The sequence below is a fragment of the Filicampus tigris genome, chromosome 10 (assembly GCF_054856515.1).
Source record: "Filicampus tigris isolate MCC_2025a chromosome 10, RoL_Ftig_1.0, whole genome shotgun sequence".
Taxonomy (NCBI): domain Eukaryota; kingdom Metazoa; phylum Chordata; class Actinopteri; order Syngnathiformes; family Syngnathidae; genus Filicampus; species Filicampus tigris.
Window position 1 is genome coordinate 20,569,556 of NC_141226.1, and position 16,780 is coordinate 20,586,335.

Here is a 16,780-nt window from a genome sequence, read left to right on the forward strand (position 1 = left end):
GCTGACCTTTTCTAGCTGTGAGGCTCGTGTGTGTGTGTGTGTGTGTGTGTGTGTGCGCGTGCGTGTCCTTGCACGTGTGTTTACACCTGCAGACTTTTGCTGGAAAACAATCATGCTGAGTTTTATTTATAGAGACTTGACACTAATACTGCCAGTATGTGTATTTGTGAGTATTCTTTGCATGTCCTTTCAAATGACGCGGCCAGCAGGTTGTACTGGCGGAAAGTGATATAGGACACGCACACACCCCCACACAGGGTGCGGGCTTTTAAAGAAGTAGCCCAGGAGGTGACAGATTGCAGCTGACCTCTAAGCAGACTGTATATCATTTCAACATAAATCTTCCCTCTTCTCATTCCCTTGTTTTCTCCCGCTGTTTTCCTCTCTGCTCCGTCGTGCTCTCATCTCCACTACTTATTCTCCCCGGGCAGTTGTTTTTTTTTTCTTCACTTCACACACACATGCACTTCTCCAAAGTCCAAACACTCGCCACTGGCGGATGTGTGGGTGAGAGTCGCAGCGTGACCAGTTGAGAAGGCGCTGAGAGGTGCCCAATGTCACCTTACACTCCACTTTACTTTTAGTGTTTCAAGGAGGTGAAATTGTGTTTAATTGCTTCGATTTAAAGTTGGCCCGGATGAGACACTTAAAGGACAGTTAGGGAAACTTGGCAGACACATAATAATTGACAAGCACACACACCGGGAGTATAAAATTCACCTGAGTTGGTTGGGGGGACTTAGCAATTATTAAGTCGCGCCATGTCAGTTAATTAAAGCGGTAAACATGCTTTCGTTTAATTATCAAGCTGCTACAGTATATGTGTAAGTGAAATGCTTTCTAAGGGGGAGGCGGGATCAATCTCACAGCACATATTTTAGCAGTGAATTTGTCAAGTGACTCGCTAGTTAGCAGTTAGTTTGTTAGCTACTAACTAGCTACCTAGCTATGTACCTATTTACTTTGTCAGGTGCATTGCTACATAGGCTAGCTAGTAATTCAGTTAGTTACCTATTTTGGTTTGTTAGCTAGCTAGTTTGTTTGTTACATTTGTAACCACAGTCTGTATGCATTGAGGGACAAGTTAGTGACTTACCCGCCCCCACAATATAGTCGTACTTTTTACCCCAAAGTACCACCTAAAGAAATATATTCACCTTCCAAGTATCACCATCAAGACCAACAAATGTCGAATTCTCAAGTAGTATATTGCCACTGTAAATTATGCACAGCCTTAGGTCTAGAAATGCACATACACACACAAAAAATAAACTTAAATAATGGGACAATTAAAATATACTACACATATAAATGTAATAAATATTTTACCAAAAGAAAAGTTTAAAAACAAACATTTCTTTAAAAAATTACTTGCAAATGTAATGTATTAAAAAAAGTTAACTACTGCCCCACTGAGCTGTACTTTTGCAGTGATTCCTTCGTGTACCACTAGAGGGAGTCTGTGTACGACAATTTGAGAATCACTGATTTATTAGTCTTCAAAAAAGACTGCTTACGTGTATGACAGCTAATACTAGTGAATGTCATTTCAAAAAAGAACAGTTGAAGACAGTTCAAGACACATTTCTCAATTCGTAATGAGTTATGAAGGTCGACCAAATCGGAGTTCGACCAGTGCAAAATTGATTAAAGTGCCTCCAGATAACAACAGACTCAAGCAAGGGAGACAAAGGCGGAGTAGCAGGCAAGACGGAATTACTTTGAATGCTTATCACCATCGGGCCTTTCAGTGCAAAGGTAAACACGATGCGTTTCAGTCAGCTGCTTCCTTCAGAGAGGCAATAACTCAAATCATTTGCATGGCATGCCTGATTGCAGGAGTGAGCTTTTCAAGAACCATTTCGCTGCTCCCAAAGTTGAGGAGAACTTTGCTCTCATTTGCGACATACAATATGATGCAAGCTTTGCAACGTTCCTCTCCTCCACCCAGAACATCGATTTGTTCCATGTGTTGCGTGTCTGTGTAATCATACCCACCAGACACTTTATTAGTTATCCCAGACACTTTATTAGGTACTATTAGTTCAGCCGGGGAATTCCGGACATAAGTTTGACATTTTCCACTGAAGTCGAACGCAACCAATGATGCTCGTTCACTTCCAAGTTGTTCAAGTTTCAAATCAGATCTCACAAGATATTTCTGTCCATGTGAAGCTTTACGCAACCTGTTTAACATTGCATCACACACATTAATCAATCGATTCTTATAATGATAACCGGCCAATCAAATGTATGATGTGTTTTGAACTGCTCTGCATTCTTGAGCGGTGTGGAGGCGCGTAATATAAACATATTGTTATAAAAGCCCCAAAGTGAGCATTTTTATCTCAGTAAAGGCAACGCAATCCCATTGGAATGTGTACCACTGAGTTTGTGCTTGAAATATGAAGTACAACGGAACATCTCTTTAAATGTAAATGAGCGCCACCCACGTGTTTTTATCCGTCAAAAAGCCGTTCTTCGTTGAAGTGCAATTTGCGTTTGACACGATTTTCTTCTGATTTGTGCAGCAGCTCGACTTGAGTGCACACAGAGAAGCTTTGACAGGCCGTGTTTGCGCTCGCACACATGCGATTTGATTGTGTGCGCTTATAGCAGGCCGCCGCCAAAGACCTGTCTGCATCTCGCCAGGTAATCAGACGAGTGAGCCCGCGCCTACGTGAATGCCAACACAGCTACCGCGGCTTAAACGAGATTGTCATGCCCGTGCTTGCTCTACAGATGATTAGAAAGTAGCTGAGTGTTGACATCAATGACAGAGCCGGTTTTACTCATGCCTTTCTTCTGCTATTTCCCCCCCCCACCACCCCAATCCCCCCTCTCTCTCCTTACTTGTGTTTATTTCCCCCTCCTTCCTCGCTCCGTTTCTCCGCCCACTAGGGGAGCACCTGCGCATCTGTCCCCAGGGTTACACCTGCTGCACCAGCGACATGGAGGACAACCTCGCCATGCTGAGCCGGGGAGAGGTAGAGGGACTTCTCAAAGACGCCGGACGCTCCCTGCAGGTCTCCCTCGGAGGGCAGTTCAAGGCCTTCGATGGTGAGTTTCTAAACGTGCGCGCGGGTGACACAAACAGAGGCAACATACCACAGGGGGCGAAGGTGCAGAAGCAGTGGGGACGAGCGAGCAAGACGATATGTTTACGATGTTGGGTGAAGGCGGTTAATCACACAGACGGGAAGAATTGCTCTTTTATGACAATTTCTTCTCATGTGGTCAGATTTAAAATGAAAGGCTAGTCCGGCTGTTGTTGGAATGACAGCCAGCGCACTGGATCTCGCTGATCATCCTGGCCAAGTTGAATAGAAGTGGAGGTCTGCTTGAAGTTCCTCATAAAGCATACGTTTCGCGCTTCCATCTTCTGCATCGACTCCAGCAAGTCTATTTCTGCTCGCACAATGTCAAAGACCTCTCCTGCGCTGAATTTGAAAAGAATGAGGGAGCCGCTTTCAGTAAGTCGGCTGTGTTCACTCCCACAACGGCGCACGGAAATGTTAAAAGAAAGAAAATCCCAGGCGTGCTCATAGTTGAATGGACTTTGCGCAAGATGTGCGCTGGGCATGAAAATAGGGACCCTTATTTTAATTATCCTCACTGTTTCTTAACAGTGGGGCCGAACAGCTTGTTCAGACACATTTCCAGAAATAGGAAGATGACAACAGTTTTAGTTACCTGACTTAATTTCACACTTGATGGGTGGTCCGGGCAGGCGCTCCAGAAACACAACTATTTCTATACAGGCAATAAAAAAGTATGGCCCTGTTAAACCAAAATGAAGGATAGGCTCAGTGATATAATATTAGTAATCCTGCTACTACTAATATTCGATTGTGTTGCTTTATCAATAAAAAGGCGACATTTTTGGCTATAAATGTCAACTGTCGAAGCATACATTTTAATGCATTTAAATGCTTTACTGCGTGAATAAAACAGTCATGCCTTTAAATCAAACCCGGATTTAATTCGAGTCAGTTTCAGCGCAACCTTGTGAGGCAACTACTTCAGCAAAAATCTCACAAGAATCTTAGTACGCAAAACGCACTGGAATTGGTTTGCCACTTGAGAGGGCATTTACCCTTTAAAATGATAAATCTTATGAAAATACTGACCCTCCGACCACTTTAAAGTGGACTTACTGTGGAAAATTGACTTTTCATTGCTTGTATAAAAATAGTGGGTCCCTTGAATGGCTACCCGGCCATCAAGTGTGAAATTAGTGTGCAGTTATCTATTTTGTAAAATGCGTCTGTGCGCAAGCTGTTATATCCCACTGTTACATACATAACAGTAACAGTGGGGCCAATTTACATAATATGTAATATTTCAAATATTAGGACCCAAACTGTGGGAGGTAGTAGGAATAACTACTGATGTAGATGTGTCAAAAGCAAGAGTACATTACAAGCCTGACAAAAAAATGCTTCTGTAGCAGCAGTTTTATCAGAATTTAACGAAAAACCTTTTATTTTCTTGATTGAAATAAATGCACTATTCCTCGGTTTTGATCATTTCCAAAGTCCAAAAAAATGAACACGGATGAATAATTTATATTGGCACCAGCCACGATTCAGTCAACATTATTTTGATATCGCAAATTCCAGTGCATCTTAGAGTCAGCCCCCCAAAAATTGTGTGTCTAACGTGACAGAGAGCTGCCCTGGAGCTCGGCTATAAGTTCTCCGCTGGCCAGTGGTTGACGATAGATCTGTCAGATGAGGCTTTGCGACTTCGTCTGACCTTTTGCCATCGCCGTGATTAGTGGCTGAGTGACATTTGTTTACTTTCCCTCTATCGGTCTGAGTCCTTCATTCTCGCGGTCCCGCTCCTTTTCACCGCGGGTGCCGCTGCTGATGTGCCACAGGAATACTGCTGAAGGGCCAAAAAACACAAATGCACAAAGCTTTCCAGGATGTGCAAATTCCATAGTTAGCGTTTGTCATCCCGCGGTTCTTGACCTTTCGAATTTGGGGAAAACACCTCATTTAGCAAACGAAGAGCCAGTAAACAATGCTGACGAAACATAAACACGATTCGATGTCGCCCCGCTTCATTCTTTAAACATTTGATGGTTTTTTACCTCAGAAAATATGCAGAAAATTGCATCTTTTATTGCCTCATAATGGAGTCATTTGGACATTGAATAATGCATCTTCTTGGTTCAGATGGATATTTCCTCTCTTTGGCGTACCCTTGCTTCACCCCAGTGAACATCAGGGGGAGACTAAAAATCATCTGTTATTGACTGTCTTGTTAAGACGAGAGTTGAACAATAGACTAGAGCTACCTGGGCCGAAAATGGGCCATGTCACTTAATGTCACTTAATCGAAACAGGATGTCCCAAAAGTCACTCTACACTTTCTTTTTCTTTTCATTTCAGGTATCAGTTGAACAGAGGTGAGCTCATTAGTATTTGACGGTTAGTTTCGGTTTATAAGCATACTTTAAGCCTGTACCAAGTTAAGGTTCTTGAGCACAGAGGTGGGCATTCCGTCAGAATGACGGTCCATCAGTCAGTCACTGACGGACGCCCATTTTGTTGACATTTGACAAATGACGGGGACACTTTCAAATAATGATGGACAAAGCACTGGCAAAAGTGGATTTTCACCTGCCAGTGTAATCGTCACTAACCAGGTCAAGTACAGACAGACCTCAGTCTGTTACTGACGGATGCCTATTTTGCTGACATGTTTTTTTGGGGGGTTGGGGTCAGGTGGGGTGACGAACTGACTGACTGACGTACTGACCAACTGATAATTCCAATGTAGTTCGGTTTGAAAAAATGACTGACTGACAAATGACAGACGTGTACCCAGTTTGCTGATAGATATCGAAGGATGGACTGGCAAAATGAGTAAAAAACCTGGTTGAGCACCACAATCTCACACTTGAAGTCTTCGAACGACATGAAGTCGGTACAGGTCAAACTTTAGCACTCTCTGATGCATCTGCTGAATTGAGTTTTTGCTGATGTTGAGTTCCGGGGGCAACCATCTGGAAAGACTTTTCATAGCTTTGCGCGAATGCTAGCTCTAGGACTTCAGTGTTTTCATCAATGGTGGTGGTATGTAGCAGCCTGGTTTGTCAAGAACAGGGAAGGCAAGGGAATTATATTTTGCAACACTTAAACTGAAAACTGACAAATGTTGATGGCCTCACGTCTGTCCGAATGCTACCAGCAACAAAATCGGAAAAAAAGGAAGTTTTGGAACACACTACATACTCAGATAATAACCAGATGCGGTGTTTGCTATTAGGAATTCGTATAATTCGTATTTCCTTCCTTGTTCATGCAATAGATCTTTTTTATTAGTAGGGGAAGGCATTTTCTTCCAACCACTTTCCCTTGTGACTAAATGGCTGTAACAGTGACAATGTAGCACGCTACCAGTCCTGACACATCTGGCTATGTTTAGCAGGGTGTGGACTAGCTAGCGCCATGTGACTAAGTGTAGGGTGTTACTCGCTCCAGCCCAGGCAGCCTAGACCTTTTTTTGGTCCACTGACTTTGGAAACGGTCCCAAGCAAGCCTCCAGACCACAGATTAGAGGACCAGCATGCACACATGGAGGATCTGGGTCTTGCAAGTATATGCGCTCTGTATGCGAGCAGGCTGATGTGGCTTTATTTGTTTGTCAGGTTGTAATTTGACTGCTTGGGACTGGTGAGCGGAGGTGGTCTTTTTGTTCAAGTTTATGTTCGGCTTCATGGTTGAAGCTGTAAAACAGTTGGAACAATGCATTAATGGGGGAACGAATAAAATGGGTTAAATGGGAGACAAAGGGAATGAGACAGATGAGGAAGCGCTAAACAGATGGGAATGGAAATTGATGGTACAAGAAAGTGTAGATAAAAAAAGGGGGGAAAAAAAGTCTTGGCTTCCAAATTGAAAGGACAAGGTCAAAGAGGACACACAGAGTGATGGGATAGAAAGATGGTGGATGGCAGCCAGGTGTGCAAGACAGACGGAGCCGAGAAACCGGGCAGGTGGTGACAAAACCCGCTGGAGCCATTAACGGCACCTGCAACGCGGGGGGGTTGTGTACTTTCGCTGGGCACAACATTAGGGACACCTCTGCGATCTGACGAGATCCAAAACAAGAAACGGATCAGCAATTCTGCCTTGACAAATCCAATAATGCTCAGACTTATTTATTTAGCACTTTGTTTATTATTGCGGTTATTGTTTGCTGTTGCTTTGCACCGATTATTAGCATCTCTGTTCAAGGAGATTTGAATTACAGTTCCTCGGTTTGATCTCATAAGTTTGGGCAGGTGGACCTACTGTGGTCGTTGACTGTGCAGTTTTGTGAGCCTTTTTAATTTTATTTTTGAAAATGTCTTTTTTATTTAACCAGGTGGTCTCATCGAGATCGGTGAGACAATAATTCAATTTGACCTTCAAATTCATTTCATTTATAAGGCATTTTTCAAAACAACAGCAGCTCAAACAAAGTGCTGTATTCAAATCAAAATCGATCGTAAAACAAGAGACAATAAATACATAACATCATTTCAAAACAATAACACCGGGGAGTTGCTGGTCAGCTAAAGCGTAAAGATTTTTTTTGGGGGGGGTTGACGTCTACTTTAATAATAGTTCCTTTTTGATGTCAATTGATGTATTGGTTGATGGATTTAGACGTTGATTTGTCCGCCAACATTTAAATTTCCTTTCTAGACATACATTTTCCAGTGACTTTTAAAATTCTAAATTTCCACTTTTCCTATGAACCCCCGTGTATTTCTCATAAAACTTTTCCTGTTGCTGTTGCAAAAAAAAAAAAAAAAAAAAGAAGGCTTTTGATGAAACGCTGATCCCCAGACAATGGTGGCATGACTTTATGTTTGAAACGACTCTTGAATGATCAAACCTTCGCAGGCTGCAAACTGCGCTGGCAGTTGATGAGCCGTCAAAGGTCTTTTGCTTCCTGTCTTCTCTACTCACCTCAGGTAAAGGCAGGTCTGCCGTCGCAGTCGTTTATGTCAAGTTTCTCCACTACCCCTAAAGAGGAGAGAAAGTGGGCGGGCAAATGCCTGTCCGACAGCTGGAGAGCATCACAAGCTATTGCGTCACGACTGTGCTGTGTGTCATAAATCTCACCCACTCCATCACTTTCAATGGAGTTGGTGGAGCGAGTAAATAAATGCATTTCCCGCAATACCACAAAGAATAGAATAATAATTACAGTAAAGTTCAGAGAATCAGTGCCTCTCTTAAATGCTTCAACAACTATAAAATTGCTTAATGACCTTCATGAAAGTAAGATTTATTCCAGTGTTGTTGAGCTACTAATGACTTTTCTCAAAATGTATCTTAGTGTTTTTTGCAGTGCCATTTGTGAATGATGTTATGTTTTTTCAGTTTGTTTTTCCTGTCTGGCGCCTTTATTATGTTTTTACACAAGGAAGCAAATGCACAGACTAGACAAATAATATTTATCTACGCCTGTAGAAAACTTGCTGCCTTTTCAACCTTTATTGGGCTCTCGTTGAAATAGTTGGGAGTCCAAAACTAGAAAATAGTTGCAGCGCATTCCGAGAATCGTTTATTATTTCTTTCATTAATATTTTTTGTTTAGTTAGATTGACTAATATAATTAGTAGGTTTCTTCCTATTGACTAGTAGAGCAATCATAGGAATCTAAAACCTTAGTGAGGCAATTGACATTGTGCAACACGCAATTCTCTTTGTTTTATGTTTAGTTTGACAAAAAAACTGTGATTCGCGTTAAATACCTTGAAGCCTCTTTTTGGGGGTGGGGGAAATTTGCTCACCATGCAACAAACAGCTTCCTGTTGTGAAGTGAATTAGTTGACTTGTGCTCATCATACATCTCAGTTTTTAAGCCAAAGCAAAAAAATAAATAAAAAATCGGTTGAAAGACGGCTCGAGTCTTGGGAAACTTGCAAATCGGGTCACTCCCATCCCAAGGCACCACTGTATGATTCCTTGCCCGACGAAGAGGTATGCCTAACAGTGCTCAGTTTTGATTGGATGCTTCATCGTGCATAATCACAATCGGGCGATACCTTTGCCTGCGTTCTTCACACTTCCAAGGTCACTTCTGGATGTTCCCATTGTTCGCACTTGATTGGCTCATTTTATTCTTCATGCAAATCACAGTTTCCGTAGCCGGAGTACCCCGGCCTCATTAGCCTTAAACGCATCACTCTCGTAATGATGGATAGCAAGCCAGAGCGTGATGAGTGCAGTGGGTGACATGATGGAGATAGACGCAAACAGTGGGAAGAGAAGAAAACGCCAACGGGCGGTGGAGAGCGCTGCTGAAAAGTAGGAGTAAATGAATATAAATGAAGAAAGAGGTTGTGTTCAATGGCGCATATACCAACACGAGAAAAGAACATAAAGACTTGTATCGGAAAAGCCTGTTGATAAATGATGCGCAGACGCAGTTTGTGATGTGTCAACTGCTTTAATATGACGGACATATTAATAGAGTCTAAAGCCAAGCAAATGGCGTCAGTACATTTGGAGTGAGTGTTGTTATTGATGGAGGGTGACACTGTGTGTAATGGCGCCTAAATCGTCATCTGTGCATTCAGTGTGCCCAGGACGGCCATGTTTGCTTATGTCCGCTGTGTTTATTTTACTTTTACTGCCTTTGCACAGATGGAGAGCGATAACTAGAAAGAAGCTCCAGAGAACGTTAGATACTTGTGGGAAAGGCCGCTGCAAGAATAAAACCTGTGCTGTATAATTCGGACACAAACATTTTTTTTGGGGGAGTGGGGGGGGGGGGGGGGAATGCATCCCATATGTAACACAAAAATTGTCAGTCCAAATGATTTATTTTTAATTTTCTGGAGATTGATATTCCGATGCAATGCTCCTGAAGCCCCAAGTAACAGGTCAGCGTGAAGCTGTTGTGGTTTGCCTGCTATGAATGTGACCGAGTGCACGGCAAATGATTGGCCACTTAGTCCCGCCTTCCGTCTATGATTGGTTGGTTTTTTTTCTCGGGCCCGATGGTTTTCTTAAAAATCTAATTGAAGGTACTGGATGCGGCCAGAGAGGCGTGATTTCTTTTTCACAGATCATTTATTAATGTAGTACTGTTGTTTTTTTGTTTGTTTTTTTAAATGTGATGAAAAGTGACTTTTGGGAAAAATTTCAACGTGGAACTGACGCAATATTGAGCAAATATTTCAAGAGATTGCTGAAGGATTAATCGAGACTTATCCCTGATGGGTTTTGTTCAGATCCAGCATGAAATTGCATGAAATCATGAGTACATTTCTAAGGATTGTCCAACCTTGAGTTTTTGCCATATGCCTCGACGTTTCCTTTCATTATCATCGAATAAAGCAAAGGCACTCCCCATTTATCAAATAGACGAGCTGTAGGGAAAAAACACAATTAAGGTCGTCAGATGTTAAAGTGATGTGAAATTGCTGGTAGCTCGGGCCTTCATTTGTCTCCCACTTCCATTGGATTCATTTTCTCTTCTTACTTTTTCCTCACATTTCTAGCGCGCTGTCAAAGTCAATAAGTCTCTTATTTTAAATTCATGGCCTTTTACTTTGAAGGAGAATTACACTGTCAGTCCTCCAGTCTGAGCATACTTACTGACTATCTGATTTAGCTTTTTATTTGAATGTGCTGTATTTGTCAGGCTACTTTTATTATTGCAAAATATTCCCATTAGTTGCCACAAAATTCAATTTTACAAGTCAGCCTCGGTCATCCCACTCGTTCCCTAAAGCTTTGAATCATTTCCTGCACATGCAGAGATGATGTTAACAGCCGGCTTGTGGGAAACAAACTTTAACAGGGGTGTTGTTTTTTTTTCCTTTAAGCACCGTTCCAAATGTGTTATTGATGATGCAAAGATGAGAACAGAACATATTCTGTCTTTATTAGGTGCACCTGCACAATCTACGCTTAGATCAGAGATAATAGTAGCTTAATAGCTTGTGTTTTACAGCGCAATATTTTTACCAACCCTTCTGTTGTATTTGTTTCTCAGGAACGGCAATCATGTTCTCGGGTCAGTTTGAAGAATAAAAACCGAACAAAAATCCCTAAAATATTGACTTTATCTTTTTACTGATACCGACTACATCATCCGCAAGGGGAGAGCTTGCAGTTTACTGTTATGAACACTCTTTGTGCCTGCCAATCTCATGCACGGACCCCAGTGAGTCCACTTTTGACCCTGCGATGTCAAGGACTGTGTGCTGGAATAAGGGGAACAGAGTCGCCTGCGTTTCATCCCACAACGGCGCAAACGTCCCCTTCCATCTTTGCGAGTCTAGCAAAATGCCAAAAGAAAGAAACTCCACCCATGTGCACAATTAAGACTGCGCTTGCGCTCCACTTGAGTCTCAGCCCTCAGTGGCTTTTTACATGGCGTTCATCATTCACTCCATGAACTGCGACGCTTTTTCTCATGATCATGACTCATACTTTCTACTTCCTACCGCAACACAAACTCAGTTCATACTATACATGTTTGAGGTAGAGGTGCCCAAAACTTGTCTGACTTTGACCGCGTTGGCATTTTTCTCCCTTGTAATCATCGTAACAACCTGAGATTACCCCCCTAATCTTTATCTTCGTCTCAAAACCTGTGCTGATCTCAAATCCCAAATGAGTCCACTGTGCCATCTACACGGATCTGTTAGTCATTACCGAGGTTTACAAACTTGAATTTCACAGACAGGCTGGACGAGGCCCTCGTCCACGCCTACCCGTTGAACGTACTTGACGTGCATGTATGTCTGTGGCAGTAAACGATTATATTCGTCAACTGGGATCCAAACGTCCATGGCAGTGAATAAGTTAAACAAGCCAATTTGAACTGCAACACAACGGGCAAGTTCATGTAATCATATTGCGGTTTGATGCATCTCTTAGTCTTTGCCGGTGCATTTCAGTCCTTTGACTTCAAGCCATTCAGCGGTAGAGCAAAGCCATGTATGAGAAAAGTGATTCTGGATCAACATGTAATGAGCTCCCTCCATTGTTGAATCCTGCTGTGGGATAAACACACGCTCAGCTCAAGCCGCGATTGACTGACAGTTGAAGGAAGGTCGATGCTACCGCTTTATTACAGCGGATCTCATGTCAGTAGCTTTACACGAGATCAGCTTGATGACTGTGCTGGGGACAGGGGGGGTGGGGGGACAGGGGGGGGTGGAAGAGCATTTTTATGGCAAACCTGCCTGTCTTTGTACTCAATTTTACCCGAAGGAGTCCAATGAAACAGCTTGGGAATAGACTTGGTGGGCATTTCAATATAGCCTGATGTGGATGTAGCTCGCCCTCTCCCTAGAGCAGTGTAGTCTTTCAGTGTTGTGAAAAATTATAGTTGTACTACTAAATTGGATGGTTAGAAGTAAAAAAGTCCCCAACTTTAGTTTGCCCTCTACGTGTCCTCTGAGCACGCAATGAGCTTGGAAATACACATTTAGTCAGGCTCTCCCATTGCTCTTTCCCTGCAGCGTGGATGCTGATGCTTACATGATGAAAGTGGCTTTGGGGCGGGGGGACAGCAAAAAAAAAAAAAAAAAAAAAGGTGTCGCTATCTGTATAGTCCCGGGCAAGAACTGAAGGATGGGAAAGGTCATTCGGTGCACACAAAAAGTACATACAGGCACACTTTTGACAGGCCCTTTGTGTCATTCTAATGACGATCATTATTCACTCGTTCTCAAGGGCGACAGAAAAGTGGACAGCTTGCTACCGTTAAGAGCTCCCTTCTGTTGCTAGCAAGAACAATATTTAACATAAAGCTCCTATCCCTGTCAAATGAAATTGCTGCCTGGACATTGTGAACAAAATGTCGCAATTCCCTGTACAGGCTACTTTATATGCTAATGCTAAAGTTAGCACAGTATTTGAATCGAATCCCTAACATGTAAATATAGTGTGATGGGTTAGCCGCAGTTGACCTCATTTAGCTTACGGGTCAGCCTATCGCAGCCTTCTTCTGAGTAAATAACCACAACTTTTCTCCACTGAATGTGCCGCGAAGGTTAATTAGGCAACGTGCGTCAAAAGAAAACAATTGAATTCGAAAAGGAGAAGCTACTTATTTGCTCCTCTCCGCTTTCTTATGTAAGGTAAGAGTGGAAATGAACTGACGTCAGCCACGCTAGTTAGCTCACCCGCGACCCGAGCAAGATTAAGAGGATGGATGGATGTAAAGTCATATAACAGATAATAACAAAAATGTTCAATGATATATGCTCACTGCCCCCATAACTCACAGATGGGTATCTCCGTCCTTTGTCTTTCTTAATTACATTTTTGTGCAAATGACCTGGTTGTGTTTGTCCTGCATGGAATAAATCCACTCTAAAAGCTTTTCATCCAACTCTAACTCACGCGCTTTGTTTTTGTGAGCTGACATCAGCCTATTCTTAGTTTGTCCCCCCCCCCCAATCCCTAATTCTTTTTGGGTCACTGTTCTAATGTTTCGCCCCCTTTGGTCTGCAATGCATACGGCCGTACTTTTGTCAAAACTGTACCATAGACGTCAGGTGCGCATATATACCGAGTATGTTTGTTTATGCAAATCGTAAATACACCCAGCGACTATTTCCAACTTGCTATTCCAATTGGGGCTTGGCGTCTATCAGAGTGAAGACCACTGTTTGAGGGAATGCGAAAGTGTGGCATATTTCATATGTACTGTATAAAAATGACTATAACCAGATTGGGTGAGAGTACCCAGCAGGAATCCGTTCAAGTGGGGATTAAAAGCTAAGATGTCGCTTTTGAAGTCGCTCTCTCGTGTTTGAGCAAACACATGTGCTTCTCTACTGTACTTACCGCCTGTAGGAATGTTCATTCGCTCGTATGCTGGTTTCCTGAGGCTGATAGAGGGACCGGCAGGGTCAAAGGGCAATCCATGATATCATCGAGCCCAGTGCTCCCCAACCGTTATTGAGTCATGTCACAAAAGTATGCTGTATTAAATAATAATCAATCGGCAGGTTAGTGGAAGAGCATTTTAATTGTTCTTTAAAAGGAGATTCCATTATCTTTTCCAGCCTCCCCCACAAATAACAACAAATACAATTTAATGTTTGTTTTTTAAAAGAAAAATAGCATTCTATAATATGTTACTTTATAAAAGCATATAACATAATTAAATCAAATGTAAAGACTTAAACAGTTAAAACGGGAGCACTGTTATACCATCACAAATGAAGACCTTCACAACTACTGCAAGTGAGTCGCAAAATGTTATAGTATTAGTCATTTTCCGCAGAGGATAAAGAATACATTCCATTTTTATTGTTATATTGTCTGTCGACAACCGACTATGTTAAAATATCTTTTATTATAACACCGCTACATAAAGTAGATGCTATTCCTTAGCCCGTCTATGGCGTTTCCTAAGAGAGATGTAATTCTCTTCTTTGTTTAGTTTGTCAGTGAACGTCAACTGGGAGCGTAAGCAAACTTGAAGTCTCTTTTTTTTTGGAGAATTGTTTTGCCCAATTGCCGCCGCCGGACAACGCTCGTCGTATCGCAAATGTTTGCTCGCAAGCCAAAGCAAAAATCCGCCAATTTGTCACAATTTTGTCACACAATCAGAAAAGACACACCATTTATTACACTGCCATTTTCTCTGTTCTCTGGGTGTTGTAATGACGGCGCCCCCTCCCTACGCTCTTAAATGGGCGTTTTAAAGACAAGAAATAGCTGTGCACTCTTTTGAAGTAAGCTGCCATGCGTCGTTGCAAAACAACTTGAGAACTGGGTCTCATAAAGCTGTCACTGTTTAGCCTCTGAAAAAAGCCCGTGGAGAGGAAATAAGAAACAATTTGATCTTTAATTTCAGCAGCCTTGGATCTTGTATTGAATATATTTAAAAATCAATCATTTGATTTCTTTGATGATGTGACTTTTCACATGCATGATTTATTTGGCATAGCCGGATGTGCTCCCTAAAGCAAGACATCCAATTTTTGTGGGAGTATAAAGGTAATAGATAATCAATAGAGATTGCCCAAATTTCCTTGATACAAGAATTGATTATGATCCCTGAAAGGTTCAAGATAAGTCAACAGAAAAAAAACACAGATCATGACACCTTGACGTGGCAAAAAAAAAAAGGAATATATCGGTGACATATTGACTGATGTTGATTCATTGTTAGTATGCTAAAATCGCCAATATTACTATAAATTTGGTATGTTTTTTTTCTTATAGGAATTAGAATTTTTTAAAAATGACTATTGAAAAATATCAATACAAAACCTTCTGACCTGGTTTTAGACCTCATCTAATCGGTCTAGAGATTGCTCAATAGAAAACGATCCTGTTAAATGTTTTGAGCAGCAGCAGTTGGTCGGGTGTTACCTTGACTTCCAAAAAGATATCTTAAAATTGAAAGCCCACTGACAAGGAAAATTCTACAAAGGCAGTGACTGCGGAAACCACCGGCAGCAATTCGACTCAACTCGAAATTTGGTTGGTTAAAATTGAGTCAGAAACAACAACAACAACAAAAAAACTGCAGGAGGGATGTTTGTGAAGAAATGGGAGTCCAGGACAGAGATGGTGTACCAAGCAAAGCCACCGCTTAGATAATTCCATGCAGATGGGTCAGGGTGAGCTTAGCATTTTAACATGTTATGTAACTAAGTGCGGTGAATTTCCCCAGGCACTGCACATATGTTCAACTTTTCCCATATATGGAAAACAAGCAAACTTTGTTTGGGAAAAAAAAAGAAAAAGTTGAATCATATGCATGTGTCGTATGTCCATTATAGACTTTTGTCCTCGGAATACTTTTGGTTGTAACTTCAAGCTTTTTTTTTTTTTTTTATGCGTGTTCTCAGGTTATTTTGTGGACTTACTGAACAGCTCCGCCACCACGCTACAGGAGACCTTCACGTCCACCTGGAAGTCTTTCTACACACAGAACTCCCGTGTGTTCAGCGAGCTCTACACCGATTTGAGGCAATACTACCGAGGCTCCAGCCTCAACCTGGAAGAAGCTCTCAATGAATTCTGGGCCAAGCTTCTGGAGAGGCTGTTCTTCCATGCAAACAAGCAGTACTCCATCGGTAACCACGATGAATGGACTCGTGCTGTAACCTCACTCAAATCAAAGAAATAATTATTTTATTCATATTGATGTGAATTTTTTTTGTTGACTCCAGGGGACGAGTACCTGGAGTGTGTCTCTAAACAGCTGGAGACGCTTCACCCTTTCGGAGAGGTGCCACGTGACCTCAAGACCAAGGTCACACGCACGTTTGTGGCCGCCCGATCCTTTGTTCAGGGACTGGTCATCAGTGGAGATGTGGTCCGGAGAGTATCCCAGGTAATGCCTCCATTCTTGCACTCATACCTCATATTTTTTTTTCCTTGGCTTCGAAAAGCCAGTCAATCTACGCGTAAATAAATGTTACACTCACTCGATGAATTCTATGTCTCCTATTAAATAGGTGGAGCGTACCTCAGTTGAATATAATAAAAAATCTTTAAATAACCTCACTAAAAAGTCAACGTTACGGCTGTGGAAGCAAAAAAAAAAAAAAAAAAGATTAACCTTTAGAAAGCCTAAATAGCATCCAAACATAAAAATGTACTGTGAAATGTGCATGCTGTCTGCGGGAATATCCACCAGAGCTGTTGGCCATGAATAATTCATAGAAAATGATTATTTCTCACCTAAGCCGTCTGCGAAGGCGTTTCAGGGAATTTGGCAGTCCTTTTACGTTTTTGAGTGGCCTTCTATTGCGGGCAGCCAAAGGCACACCTGTGCAAAG

At 42.0% G+C, this 16,780-nt stretch overlaps 1 protein-coding gene across 1 annotated transcript in view; it reads left to right on the forward strand.

The window, feature by feature from the left end:
* Positions 1–16,780, forward strand: part of gpc1b (glypican 1b) — a 73,378-nt gene that overhangs the window by 36,928 nt on the left and 19,670 nt on the right. The window contains exons 2-4 of the mRNA XM_086043667.1: positions 2,902–3,060; positions 15,845–16,072; positions 16,169–16,332. Coding sequence (XP_085899793.1) covers positions 2,902–3,060; positions 15,845–16,072; positions 16,169–16,332 — 551 coding nt within the window. The remainder of the gene's footprint in view (positions 1–2,901; positions 3,061–15,844; positions 16,073–16,168; positions 16,333–16,780) is intronic.